The sequence below is a fragment of the Mirounga angustirostris genome, unplaced genomic scaffold, assembly GCF_029215605.1.
Source record: "Mirounga angustirostris isolate CCGP_5_RB_7025 unplaced genomic scaffold, mMirAng1.0.hap1 SCAF_1, whole genome shotgun sequence".
NCBI lineage: Eukaryota > Metazoa > Chordata > Mammalia > Carnivora > Phocidae > Mirounga > Mirounga angustirostris.
Genome location: NW_026991709.1, coordinates 11,317,619 through 11,332,460, shown reverse-complemented (window position 1 = coordinate 11,332,460; position 14,842 = coordinate 11,317,619). Strand labels below are relative to the sequence as shown.

Sequence of the window (14,842 nt, the reverse complement as noted above, 5' to 3'; positions counted from 1 at the left end):
TCAAGTGGTGTCATTGCCCCAGAACCACTGTCAGCTCTTGTAATATTCTGAAGCTGGGGACAGAGAAATTAGAAGCTGTTGTGCAGCTGCATATGAAAGTACCAGTGGTTTCTCAGCACACTCAGCTCCAGCTTTTCACAAAACTGACATGCTCGTGCTAAAAACATCAAAGAAAAGTCCTGTTTTAGGAGTCCCATTTGGAAACTTCAAGTATTGTTAATGCTCTCAAAAATGATGTAAAGTTTCTATTCCAAGTATCTTTTTGATTGGGAGAATAATCTCAGCACCTTGTAAACAGATGGGGTGGTTGGTTTCCTCAGCACCGGGATCTGGAATTGCAGTCTTTTCCGAGAGTTTAGGACGCATTGAGAGCTTTTGTTCAACCAGACTCGGGAAAAGCAATACAGACAAAGTTCTTGCTGTCACGGACTCAAGGTCTAGTTTGAGGCAGGAAAAGGAAATAGCAAGTAATAAAATCGGGTAAGTTCAGAATTCCAAGATGCCACACTCACAGGGTGCGGGCTGTGCACAGACTCCATTCCCACTCTCAGTGAGGGCGTCCTCCCATTGTGCAGTGCCCGACCTACGCCACAGTATGTGGCAGCCCTGCCCAACTCAGACCATAAAAAATGCTACAAGGAAAATAAAGTAAGGTGACCGGTGACAGATTGGGACAGCAGAAAAACACCTGTCTGAGAAGATGTCATTTGAAGTGGAGAAGAAGAGAGCTGTGCTGAGATCTGGGGGAAGAGCATTCCGGGCAGAGGGAGCAGCCGATGCAAAGATGCTGTGGTCAGCTGTATAATGGCCCCTCGAAGACGTCCACACCCCAACCCCTGGAACCTGTGAATATATTTCCCTTATGTGGTAAAAGGGACATCGAGGGACATTGCAGTTGTGATTGAATAATAGTCTGGAGATGAGAAAGATTACCCTGGATTGTCTCAGGCCCAATACAGTCACCAAGGTCCTCAGAAGAGGAAGGCAGTAGGGTCAGTTAGAGGTCAGAAGATGTGACGGTGGAAGCAGAGGTTGGCGTGATATGAGGAAGGGCCACCACCCCTTCCAAGGAATTGGGGCAGCCTCCAGAGCAGGCTCTCCCTCCAGAGCCTCCAGAAGGAACCACCCTACCCACACTTTGGACTTCTGACCACCAGAACTTCAAGATAATAAATTTGTGTTGCTTTGGGTCACTAAGTTTATGGTATTTTGTTACAGCAACAATAGAAAATTAATACAGACCCTATGGCAGAAATGAGAAGAGCAGGGAGGCAGGATCAGGCTACAAGAGGAAGAAGAGGTCAGAGAGGGGATAAGGGGCTAGGTGCTCTATGGCACCAGGCATTCTGGACTTTATTCTGAAGGTGCTGGGAAACCAGTGGAGAGATTCATACAGGGACTAGCATGTTCTGATTTATGCGGTCCCTCTTAGAAGTGGATGAATGGGGACAAAGAGCGGAAAGCTGAAGACAGTAAGTCATGACACAGTTCAGCCATGAGCCGAGGGTGGTTTGAAGAAAGTAGACTGACTTGGGATGTGTTTTGAGATGTCAAATTAAAACACAAGACCACCAGAGCAGTAACAAACAAAGTTGAATTTCTTGCTTTCCAGGCAAAGGAGACAAGGTCAAAGAGTCTATGCAGAAATGGGAAGAAGTAGGCTCAGGGTAACAGGGAGAAAGTACAACAAAAAGGGGCAAGATTCTGAGAACAGGTATCTGGCTGGCTCATGAAATGGACTGTAGTTCTTCTTTGCATTTGGCTGTCACACTAGTTCACACAAAAGCTCCCAGCATGTTTTTCAAAGAAGTTGGGGCGGGTTGCCAAGGTTCTGGTGGGTTCAGTGTCACCCAGTAGGCAAATTCATACAGCCATGCTCAAGGCTTGGAGAGAGTTTTCTTTGATGGGAGGCAGTCAACAGTATTTGCTAATGGATTGGATGTGGGAGCATTGGTTTGCAACCCTCCCAGCAGCTTCCCTGTATGACCTGAAACTAGCCCCTGTACTCAGAGGGCAGGGAGAGCTTGAAGAGAGAAGTGGCCACTCGAGCTGGTAGGTGGCAGGTTTAAAGTTCCAAGGGGAACAAACATACGAGCCTCACCTTGCGCAGCATCAAGACAAATGGATCCCCACACCTGCTTGCAAACTCTTGGAAGTTTATAAAGAGGCCTTAACTGGGTCTAGACACATATACTGTGCGGGTGTTCTCAATACCACACCATTATCTCAAGGCCATGTTCGTGGAGCAGCCTCTGGGAGAAGGAAAGGTGAGCAGAACCCACATTCCAAGGACAGGGTGGGGTTTGAGGAGCCTCCGGGAGCCCCTGTTCAGCTCACAGGTCATTGGGTGGTCACATCTTTTTGATGACATTCCCCAACAGGGAGGTCAGGAAAAGAAAGGAATCAACACTAATTTTTAGGGTTTTGGCTTAAGGAACCGGGAGGATGGTGGGGCCACTTTGCTGTGATGGGGCAGAGGGAGGAGCTGATTTGGTGGGAAAATTAAAAGTTCTGTTTGGACCTTGAAGTTGAGATACCCATTAGACATCCACGTGGAAATGTCAAGCAAGCGTTTGGACATTTGAGTCTGAAGTTCAGAAGAGAGAACTGGGCTGGGGATATAAATTTACAAGTCAACTACATAAACATGGAATTTTAAGAAATCAACTTTATTGGGCGCCTGGGTGGCTCAGTCAGTTAAGCGTCTGCCTTCAGCCCAGGTCATGATCCCAGGGTCCTGTGATGGAGCCCCACATCGGGCTCTCTGCTCAGGGGGAGTCTGCTTCTCTCTCTGCCCCTCCCCCTGCTTATGCTCTCTCTTTCTCAAATAAATAAAATCTTAAAAAAAAAAAAAGAAACCAACTTTATTGTGGTAGACTTTACATAAAATTACATGTATCCATTGTAAGGGTACAGTTCAGTGAATCTTGACAAATGTGTACACCCAGTAACTACCACCACAATCAAGATCTAGAACAATTCAGTCACCCCATAAAACTCAATCTTTTGCAGTCAGTCTTCCCCTTATCTGGCCCCAGGAAACAACTGACCTTCTTTCTATCACTATAGATTACTTTTTCCTTTTCTGGAATTTCTAGAAACAGAATCATACAGTACAGCTTTTTTTGTGTGTATCCGATTTCTTTTGTTCAGGTAATGTTTTTGAGATGTATCCACGTTGTGGCATGTATCATTAGTTTGTTCCTTTTTATTTTTGAGCAATATTCTATTGTATAGATATACTACAATTTGTTTACCTATTTATCTATTGGGGGATATTTGGGTTATTCCCAATTTTTAGCTATTATGAATAAAGCTGCTAGGAACATTCACGTGTGAGTCTTTGTGTGGACACAATTTTTTTTCACTTATTTTGGGTAAATATCTAGGAGTGGGATTGTTAAGGTCCCATGGTAACTTTCTAAGAAAGTGTCAAGCTGTTTTCAAGTGGTGGTACCATTTTATGTTCCAACCGGCAATGTAAGAAAGTTCCAGTTACTCCATACTCTCATCAACACTTGGTGTTGTTGGTTCTTTAAAAAGGGTTTTAACCATTCCAGTAGGTGTGTAGTGGTATCTCATGGTGGTTGTAAGTCCATTTCCCTAATGAGTAATGATGTTGAGCCATTGAGGGGTATAGCTTTGTGAAAATGGAAAAAAAAAAACCCAACAAAATCATAATTTACTCCTTGAAAACCAAAATTTGTATAGGAGAGAGGTAACTGGGTCATCAAAGAACAATATTTCCATTACCATAGAAATGTAAAGTCTGAATTCGGATTTAACTGTGAGTTGTGATCTACTGGGAGGGTGTGGAGAGGAAAGAGGATGTGGACATAGAGTTACCTACTGTAGCAGGAGGTCAGTAGGTAGAGCCTATACGGGATGTCTCCTACCAGGATTGCCTTGAGCAGGGAGGCACTGACTGATTTGAAATTCTCCAAAGACAATTACCCAGCTTCTTGCCTTCCCCATTACTTGCCACTAGCCTTTTAGTTTGTGTCATAGTTGTGCCCTAAAAACAGTACTAATAGCTTGAAAGGCGGGCTCAATTCTAAACAGTCTTCCACTGTTCTTATCTTTTGAAGGAATTTGGGGTTTGTTTAGCGCTGGATGTGGAACTGAGTAACATCCAGTTTTAAATCAAAAAGCAGACTCAACTCCCTGGGCTTTAAAAACATATGCCATACGTAGGCAGAGGAACTCTGTAAAGGTGTAGGTTGCAATTTGATTTTCAAAGAGAACATTTGGTTTTATGAACCTCGCTCTCTCGCAAATACCATTTTACTCTCTTGTTGGGGACAATGCAGGGTGAATCTACTGAGAGCCTTTTGCAGAGGCCAGGGGGGCTGAAGCCTGTCAGGGGGAGACATGAAATAGCTCTATCCTTCTCCCATTTTCTTCTCCAGCCCACAGCTGATGTTTGGGTCGTATTTATACTCTGCTTCTTCATCCACTCTGTCAGATCCTCATCTCGTTCCAGTTGTGTGAATTGAGTATCAGGGCATGAGTAGGAGCTATCTAAAAACAAACCACTAAGGAGCTACTCTTCACACAGTGCTAGAATGTTCTTTTCCTTGGTGAGTCTGGTCAAGCTCTGCTTCTCACTGCCATGTCCTCTTGCGTCCTTCTCTTAAAAATAATAGCAAAAGCTAATACTTATAAAACACTTTCTATCTTACTATGTGTCAGGTTCTGTACTAAGTGCTTTCCATTCATTATCTCATTTAACTTTGGTGACAACCCAATGAGGTAGGGGCTCTTAATCTTCCCATTTTCCAGATGAAGAATCCAGAGATCAGGAACGTAAGTAATTTGCTCACCTGGTTTGTCGGTCTCCGAAGCCAAAGTCTCAGCCTCTATGATGTATTGCCTTCCAGTTTGACCTCAAATTGCTGAAGTGTAGACTTGCATGCTGTTTTGATTCTCCTCACCTTTCCACTGGGAGAATGCAAGACACCAAATTAAATGGGTCAAGGCTGTTTCAGGAGTGAGGGAGACGTTGGTCTCTGTTCCTTGTTTCCACCAGCAGGTGGCAGAGTTGCCCCAGTGGAATGTCCCTGGGAGCCATTTGAAAGGCTTCCGTTCCTATGGAGACACTTTTAGCCCAATTGGACCATCAAACCTTTTTTTTTTTTTTTTTTTTTTGTCTGGTTGAGGTTACCGAATAGTGTTCAGTGAAGACAATCTATGAGGACAAATGGTGTCATGAGAAGCTGGCGTGGAATTACAGAGATCCTTGTATTTCTTTAGACACGCCCACTACGTTAACTACTACGAGGAGTTGTAGATAATTTGATATCCTAACCATCTTCCTCTTGCCACCCAATGCACCTCAAGCCACATTGCCCAGAGCACCCTTTGATGAGAAAATTCGATTGTAAAATAAAGGTCATCTTACTTTGCACAGCTATATGAGAGTGAGGGGCAGCCCTATGACCTACAAGTGATTTTGGTGGTGTGTCACTTCTGTGGCCATCCTTCAGGGTTAGATGCAAATCCTGGCTCTACCTCTATGTCAGCCTGACTTCTGGACCTCTCTGTGCCTGGATTCCTTAGCTGTAAAGCTCAGAGTCCCTTCACTTTGGGTTGTGGCAACAACTGCATGAGACTAACACAATAAAAGCATTTGAGAAGGACCTGGTACCCGACCTGACACTCAGTAGGTGTTAGCTCTGTCCAATTCTAAGGACTCCCACCATGATAGAAAAGGATCTTTTGGTAAGCAGAGAGTGTTTAGCTCTTTCGGGGTCTCTACGTAATTCCCTGGACTTGCCTCCGTGTCCTCTGTATAGTACCTTTATTGTGGCTGGTTTTTACTGTACAAGATAACAATGTTGTTCTAAGGCCACTTGAAAATTGTCTCAAAGAGGGGTGTTTAAACAAAATTAGGTTTATGAGGAGGTGGTTAGAATAGGGGCACTTGCCTGGAGGCATACTGGCCTTCCCCTCAACCTGCACCCACCCAGAGATGGCCATGTTCATCTCGTCTCCCTGGGATGCTTGCCCTCAGCACAAGTCCTGCAGGGAACGGTGCTGTCCACTGAGCCTTTTCCTGAGGAGGGGGGCTCACTGTGGCCAGGCAGTGTCCTGGCTGGGGCTGGCATCACTTTGCCTCTACCCAATGCCAGCCTCCAAGCAGGAACACCCCATCAGGCACCAAGGTTAATTCCCAACCGCCGGCTGGTATTTAATTTTCCATGTAAGATTAGATTAAACATTTGGGTTCATAAAAGGCTAGATTGCAGACGGTGGCTAACAAAGGCTTGGTTGGCTGCAAGCTGAGGGGGATCCGGCAGGCTGAGATTTATGCATAGTCCCGAAGAGCTTGCTAACACCAACCAGGAGGTTTAGAGCAGCTTGGCTTTGTAGCAGGGGATTTCATACTGCTCACGCACTGCCTAGGTAAGCTTTGATTGCAAATTCTTTATTTTTTGAGAAATTAAGTAACAAAGCTATCGATTTCTGTTTTCCAGACATTCATAAAAGGAGTGATTTTCCTGGTATAAGTTGGCCTTTCCTTCTTCCTTTCTTTCCTCTCACTCTCTCTCTGTTCTTCTTCTCCTTCCTCTCCATCTTCTTCCCCTTCCTCTTTTTTTTTTCTCCTTGTCCCCCTCATTCTTATTCTAATTCTTAGTATTGTTTTCCTTCCTCATTTCTTTATACTCTGATGAAAATTTTGAAAGTGTTTTTTTTTTTAAAGATTTTATTTATTCATTTGAGAGAGAGAGACAAAGCGAGACAGAGCACAAGCAGGGGGAGAGGGAGAAGCAGACTTCCTGTTGAGCTGGGAGCCCAACGTGGGTTGCGGGGCTCGATCCCAGGACCTGGAGATCATGACCTGAGCCCGAGGCAGAGGCTTAACCAACTGAGCCACCCAGGCACCCCTTGAAAGTGTTTTTATGGAATGTTCATGGTAAATGCAGATAATCATATCCTTTTCTATTCTAGATATAAAAATGGAAAGACTTCGGGGTGCCTGGGTAGCTCAGTCGGTTAAGAGTCTGACTCTTGATTTTGGTTCAGGTCATATCTTAGGGTCATAGGATTGAACCCCGTCTCTGGCTCATGCTGAATGTGGAACCTGCTTAAGATTCTCTCTCCCTCTCCCCCTCCCCGCCACTGTGCACTCTCACTCTCTCTAAAACTCTGAAACAACAACAACAGCAGCAACAACAGAAGACTTCACCGCCTTGTTAGACCCAGGTGATGCTAATGATCCACCATCTTTCCTTCTTTTCTTTTGAAGATTTATTTATTTGTTTGAGAGAGAAAGTGGAGGAAGGGGCAGAGAGAGAGAGGGAGAGAGAGTCTTAAGCAGACTCCCTGCTGAACAGGGCTCGATCTCACAACCCTGAGATCACGACCTGAGCTGAAACCAAGAGCTGGTCACTTAACCAACTGCACCACCCCAGCACCCCACTACCAACTTTCCAGAAAACAGAACTTTGGGGTTTGGGATCAAGTGGGTGTTACTTTCCTTACAGTGTCCAGATTGTCTCTGTTGTGAATGACACACACCTGTGACAAACACAGCTGGAATTAGGGGATCATTATGCATCCTGAAGATAGGGCACAACTACTTGGTGTACATGAGCTGAAACCATGGTCTTGGTCTCATTTCTTTTACCCAGCTGAGCTGTCCTGTCACAGGTGATGGAAATGGGGCGGTATTGGAACATGTGACCTCTGCTAGGGCCCAGTGGGGGCTGGGTGCTAGCCTGGGTAACTTGGATTTCTAGTCCCAGCACTGTGGTCAACATGTAAGTCCTGTGATGCTGGACAGGTGATTTAAGCTCTGTGGGCTATAGTTACTGCACCTGCCAAATGAGCAGGCCAGCAGGGGAGTGGGGAGGGGCAGAGGGAGAGAACCTCCAGCAGACTCCCTGCTGAGCGCAGAGCCCGATCCCACGATCCTGAGATCATGGGATCATGGGATCATGAAATCAAGAGTCAGACGCTCAACCGACTGAGCCATCCAGGTGCCCCAAGAAGCTTTGCCATGAGCCTTTGTCCATGTTAGAAGAGCTGAACAAATATCAGTATTAGCTCCAGTAGCAGGTTGGTGAATGTTGCCATCTCATACCTTGAAACAAACCCAAACAACTCCAGTGGAATCCAGCACTGAAGTCCTTCAACTCAAAGATATTTTGTCGCAGGGATATTTGGTTGGGCTTTAGGGGGCCCGGGAGACCCCTGAAATTGAATGTAGAGCTTTGTATGTGCATACATATACTTTTGGGGGAGGAAGAATAAAATCAGATTGTTTAATTTCATTTTTCAAGGAGTTTGTGAATCCCTTCCTCTCCTGCGAGTAGGTTGAGAATCACCGTTCTAGTCTTTTCCAGTTGAAATCCATAGTACGTGAGAGAGGAACATTCACTGATTCACCAAACATTTAGTAAAGATCTTCGATGTATCAACCATGATGTAAGGCCCTGGGATTCAAAGATGAGTAAAACAGTAGATCCCTGACCCCCAGCAGCTCAAACTCCCGTGTAATTATGATCCAAATGACTTCAGCTCTCTGAACCTCAGTTTCCTTATCTGTAAATTGGAGCTAATAATCCCAGTATCAGAGAGTGGTTTTGAGTATCACATGAATGAGCTCACAATACCTGGGTAATTGAAAATGAGCAAACAGACAAACATGGCAGTTTGCTGAAGCACAGAAAAGGATCTCCAATTCAGACAGAGGTCTGGGGGAAAACTTGTGGATGAGGTGACTCCGGACGGGGTGGGGGAGGTGGTTTCTAAACTACAAGAACATACCGCCATTTTTATGTGTGAGTCTGGAGAGACTCAGCTCCTTTGTCCTATAGAAATTGCATTTCTTTCTTCCTCTGCAGGGTGACTCGGGGACATCAGAAGACTGAGGTTACTCCAATGCCCTCTCCTCTCTCTTTTGTGCTCCATCTCCCCTCCCCCTCGATACTTACTTAAAGAGCCCCATTCCCACTTGAGCTGTGGAATCTCGAGGCTTCCCTTGAAGCATTCTGTCCTGGATGGCCTTGCCGAGCGTCGAAACATAGCTCTCCTATGTCTGCATTCTCTCAGAGCCCTCAAAAGACAGGGACTCACAACGGAGCACTCTTACAAGTGAGGCGCTGGCCTAGATTTTTCATAGGTGGTGTCATCGCTTTGATGAAAACATTCGCTCAATGGTGTTGGCAGTGAGTGTGCCCTATCCTCCTGCGCATCCTCCGCTCAGAGGAGTCACTGGTGGGATTCCAAGCACAGTGGCACAGCCCACAAAGGAGATACGTGGGAGGCAGGGTGGGCAGAGGAGCTCAGAGCACTTAGGAGCTTGCAATGCTGTCACCTCTGTGGGGGGCGGCGGGGAGAGACTCAGATCCAAGGCAGGGCCTCATGCGGCCCAGTGCAAACTGGAGTAGTATCCAAAAGTGCTGTCTGATAAGCAAAAATAACTAGAATAATTCCAATCTTGAGAGCACCTTAGAAAAAAACACTGCAGGGGAGCTGATTCTCTGCCCAGAAGGGGATCCCCCTTCCCCCTGCTAGTTTTCTGCTGCCCTGCATTGGCTCAGCACCCTCCCCCAGACTGAATTTCTCCCATCACTCACTCCTGGGACTTCTCTACCCCTCCACCAGCCCTTCGTTCTGTACACTTAGCTCTCCTGCTTCTTTTTTTTACTTGTCTCTATGTTCTATCGGCTTCACAAAAGGAAACTGAAGTCTCTCTAGAGGGTGCAGAAGGTGGGGGGGGTATACAAGCTGGCCAAATCACAGATTTCTTTACTGGATGAAGATGTGGAGAAGGGTTGGCAGAAAGAGAGGGTGAGAACACTCACAGGTGAAGGAATCATACCTGTAAGACCAACCCTGACATAGCACACAGGGGTGGGTTGTCTTTTGATTGATGAAACAAGCATGAACTCCCCCAAAATGAGCAGATCTCATCTCCGGGAGGGTTAAGGAGCCAGTGGTGATGTCTTGCATAGGATTAAAGCCAGCTTAGTTAGCTATACTCTTCACGGCGAACTGTGTTATTTTAAGGGGGAGAAAGCCTGTCTCTGTTACATTGCTTGGAAAACGTGCTTGGCATGTACTTTGGGGCAATCTTATCTCTTTGTCAGTTTCTTTTCAATTCTCTAGGCTTTGCGTGGAGGGGAGAGCAAGAGGAAGACCTGAGAGCCCTTTGAATAATAGGACTTAAAACATCAGATTGAAAAAATCTATTAACTTAGTTACCGTAATTCTCAATGAATGAAATGTTGGGAAGGCGTCAGAGAAAGACCTGGACATGTACTTGTGCCCTTTTGCAGGTGGGGAGATCAGAAACCTCTCTCCTCATAAGAGGAAATGAAAGACATGTTAAAGAGAAGAGGCATTGTTTTCAGAAGGGCATTAGGCAAATTAGGTTTGCTCGGGCTTTTATTGACTGGGCAAACCGGTAGGTCCTGGCTAATCCCAGGTTCACTTCCTGTCTACATTCCTTCCAGTTCTATTCACACCTGTTTGCTCCATCTATGTACCATGTTCATCTCCATTCTGTGAGCTCCCTTATCGCTTTGTTCAGACTGCTTATGACTCTTTGTTACTCTCATTGCCATTTGTTTGCAGTTCTCCTGTGACACTGAGCTTCCACAGACAGAAATCTCATATTCATCATCTCTGCATTTCCAATGCCCCTCACGTGCCTGGCACATCCATTCATTCATTCAACATCCATTGTGTGTCTTCGATGTGTCGGGCTCTGTGCCCACATTCACTGTCTCAAGGTAGGCAAAGGCGATATGAGTCCTGTCCTCATGGAAATGACAGATGAGTAGGAAAGATGACACCGTAAACCAATAATCATACACACACACACACCAGTGATATACACACATAATTAGCACATATTGTGAAGAGGGCTTTAAAGAAAAAAAATAAGATGCTATTGGAGTCAAGGGGTGGGGGTGCAGAACTGATTAGAACAGAGCCAGGGAGTTTTTTCAGAAGTGACAGTTAAGCTGGGCCCAAGAGAGTAAAGGAGGTAGAGGGAAGAGAAAGGAAAAATTATTCCAGGTTGAGGAAAGAGAATGTGCAAATGTCCTGAAGCAGGAGAACGTTTATTGACTTGGAGGAAGGAAGGCCAGTATGACCAGCTGTCATGAGGATAGAGTTGTTGGGGAGGTGGTCAGGAACCAGCTCAGTCCAAGCCAGGTGAACCCCATGAAGGAAGTAGGATTTTATTTTAAGCACTATAGGAAGGGACTGAATCATTTTAGAAGCAAGGGGATATGATCCCATTTCCTTCTTTAAAAGAGCACAATGACTGCTGTGGAAGGAAGAGAGGGACAGATATGCCCCCAGGAGATAGTCTGGGGGAGGGTCTCATTGCACTGCATTGTGTCACCAAGGTGAGGGATGTTGGTGGCTGGGCAGCACCAGTGAGGAGGGAGAGGAGAGGTGGATTTGAAGAATATGAACCATCTCTCAGGTTGTTTCATTGTGCCACTTGCCTAAGGTGCTTCTTTCAAATGTGGATGTACACATTCCTCTCTGGAATACTTGAGAAAAGCACTGTGTAGACAAAGGAGATGGAGCAGACTGCAAAGGCTGTCAATGCCCCTTGCAATCTTCTGCCCCATAATTCTCTGAAAACACAAGTCAGACATGAGTCGCCCATTCATTCCGCTGACACCTGGGGAATGCCTGTTGAGAACAAGGCATTATGCTAGCTATTGTGAGATGACCTGTCTGTTTAAAAACAAAGTAGTGCAAGATGATTGATGAAAATTTAGGACGAGGGGCGCCTGGGTGGCTCAGTTGGTTAAGCGACTGCCTTCAGCTCAGGTCATGATCCCAGGGTCCTGGGATCGAGCCCCGCATCGGGCTCCCTGCTCGGCGGGAAGCTTGTTTCTCCCTCTGCCCCTCACCCTGCTTGTGTTCCCTCTCTCGCTGTGGCTGTCAAATAAATAAATAAAATCTTAAACAAAAGAAAAGAAAAGAAAATTTAGGACGTGAGAAGAGTATAAAGAAGGAAAAAATTTTCATTAGGTATACCACCCACTATTAACATTTTGAACGATTTCCTGTCTTTTTTCCATTGTCATTTGCATGGTTACATTTATTTACATATGTAAATGGGGATAGTATGTATAGTTTTATGTCCCCCATCAAATTTTTATTATAAGGTATCCTGCATCCAAAAAGTCCATAAATATGCATGTGCAAAGCTTAAAGAATAAAAAAAGATATGCACTCAATCAATCACCAGCTAGGTAAAGAAGAAATTGTATTATCTCCCCCTTTGCATTCCCCTCTCTTTATCCCTTAAAGTAGCCAAATGCAGAAAGAATCAGTGTTCTTCACCTTGTTCATCTATTTTATCATTCAAATTGCAGCAGGAGGGAGATATGCCTACTTTATCCAATCTGACGCAGACGCTGGAAGATGTCTTCAAAAGGATTTTTATTACTTATATGGACAATTGGCGCAGGAACACAACAGCTGAGCAAGAGGCCCTACAAGCCACACTGGATGCTGAGAACTTCTACTATGTCATCTTGTACCTCCTGGTGATGATCGGAATGTTCTCCTTCATCATTGTAGCTATCCTGGTGAGCACAGTGAAATCCAAGAGGCGAGAGCACTCCAATGACCCTTACCACCAGTACATCGTGGAAGATTGGCAAGAGAAGTACAAGAGTCAAATCTTGAATCTAGGAGAATCAAAGACCACCATCCATGAGAACATGGGTGCAGCAGGGTTCAAAATGGGTCCTTGAGAAGCAGAAGAGGCATAAAGCCAACATTTGATATCCGGGTCCGAAGAGATGCCGTGCCATGGAGCAAATCCAAATCGTCATTTGCTTGCTGTTGAGAATTTTCACGGAGACCATGTGGCCACTCAACCAAGACAGATGACATTTTTTTTTACTATGATCTCTTATCTTTATTTTTTTTCAATTTTATTATGGTAGTCACCATACATTACATCATTAATTTTTGATGTAGTGTTCCATGATTCATTGTTTACGTATAACACACAGTGCTCCATGCAATACATGCCCTCCCTAATACCCATCACTGGGCTAACCCATCCCTCCACCACCCTCCCCTCTAAAACCCTCAGTTTGTTTCTCAGAGTCCATAGTCTCTCATGGTTCATCTCCCCCTCTGATTCCCCCCCTTCATTTTTTCCTTCCTACTATCTTCTTTTTTTTTTTTTTAACATATAATGTATTATTTTTTCAGAGGTACAGGTCTGTGATTCATCAGTCTTCAACAATTCACAGTGCTCACCATAGCACATACCCTCCCCAACGTCCATCACCCAGCCACCCCATCCCTCCCACCCCCCTCCACTCCAGCAACTCTCAGTTTGTTTCCTGAGATTAAGAGTCTCTTATGGTTTGTCTCCCTCTCTGGTTTCATCTTGTTTCATTTTTTCCTCCCTTCCGCTATAATCCTCTGTCTTATTTCTCAAATTCCTCATATCAGTGAGATCATATGATACTTGTCTTTCCCTGATTGACTTATTTCGCTTAACATAATACCCTCTAGTTCCACCCACGTCGTTGCAAATGGCAAGATTTCATTTTTTTGATGGCTGCATAATATTCCATTGTATATATATACCACATCTTCTTTAGACAGATGACATTTTAATTTTGGTGATTTATACTTGCTCATCGGAGCAATATTTTATGCGGAAGACCTCTCTTACTTTCTGGGCAATATAAATGGCATTTTAATCAATGTCCACTTTGACAAATTTTGTCAAGTTAGTGAAAATAAAGTCAAATTTGAAGTGAAGTGCCTGTGTGCTGACAATGGGGTTAGAGGGGGGACTAATAAATCACAGAACCTTCTTTCTTTATGAAACACTGGTTTGTATGTGACGAATTCACTTTAGAAATAACCCAGCTGTGTTACCCAGAAGCTGTGGTTCAAAAATGTATCACTTGCTCCACCAGCTTGACATCCGAGCATCTATTTATTAATTCAGGAATGCAGAGTCCGAAGTGATGGACGAACAGAATCACCAGGTTACTTTATGGGTATTGTTTTCCCAACATTTTGCTTATTTGGAAGTCTGAAGACAGAACAAACATTCCACAAGGGCAAATAGTCCTCAACGGAGACGTAGCATCACCCAGTACAACAGAAACATGTTTTAAAATTAACATCTGAAGTTTTCCAGAAAACTAACTCTTCAAAGCTCTTGTTATTATAGAAAAAAATAAGGGAAAGTTGTAACATCGCCTTATAAATAACATATTTTTTGACTCAGTTTATCTTCTTCCATTTATATTTATTTTCACTTATGTTTCAAGAGGCTGATGGTACAGAAAGTGATTGCTGATGTCTGTTGAAAAGCTAGACAGTTCATTATATCTAGATACTGCATTTTGGATGCACTCCACAGATTAGGTGATTTCACCTGCTAATTAAATCAAGCAATATTTAACACCTGTCTACTTGGGCTACGAGCATAGACCCCAGGAGTGTGGAGATGAATGGGACTCTCTGAGCTGGAGCCACCTACTCATTAGAGAGAATGAGGTACATACAGAAACATCACGATGATAGAACATGACCGGTTATGAAGGAGATTAACACAGAGTGGGCAGAGCGAGAGCAGGGACGGAGGGCAGGCCTAACTCGGTTTAAAGTCTACTCTCGGGTGCCTGGGTGGCTCAGTTGGTTGGGCGACTGCCTTCAGCTCAGGTCATGATCCTGGAGTCCCAGGATCGAGTCCCGCATCGGGCTCCCTGCTCAGCGGGGAGTCTGCTTCTCCCTCTGACCCTCCTCCCTCTCATGCTCTCTGTCTCTCATTCTCTCTCTCAAATAAATAAATAAAATCTTTTAAAAAAAAATAAAATAAAGT

General features: G+C 44.6%; 1 protein-coding gene across 1 annotated transcript; it reads left to right on the top strand.

The window, feature by feature from the left end:
- The first annotated feature begins 11,964 nt into the window (after positions 1 to 11,964).
- Positions 11,965 to 12,737, top strand: KCNE2 (potassium voltage-gated channel subfamily E regulatory subunit 2). The gene has a single exon (XM_045863587.3). It carries the CDS (start codon positions 12,366 to 12,368, stop codon positions 12,735 to 12,737), a length of 372 nt encoding a protein of 123 aa, XP_045719543.1. The 5' UTR covers positions 11,965 to 12,365.
- The last annotated feature ends 2,105 nt before the right edge of the window (positions 12,738 to 14,842 follow it).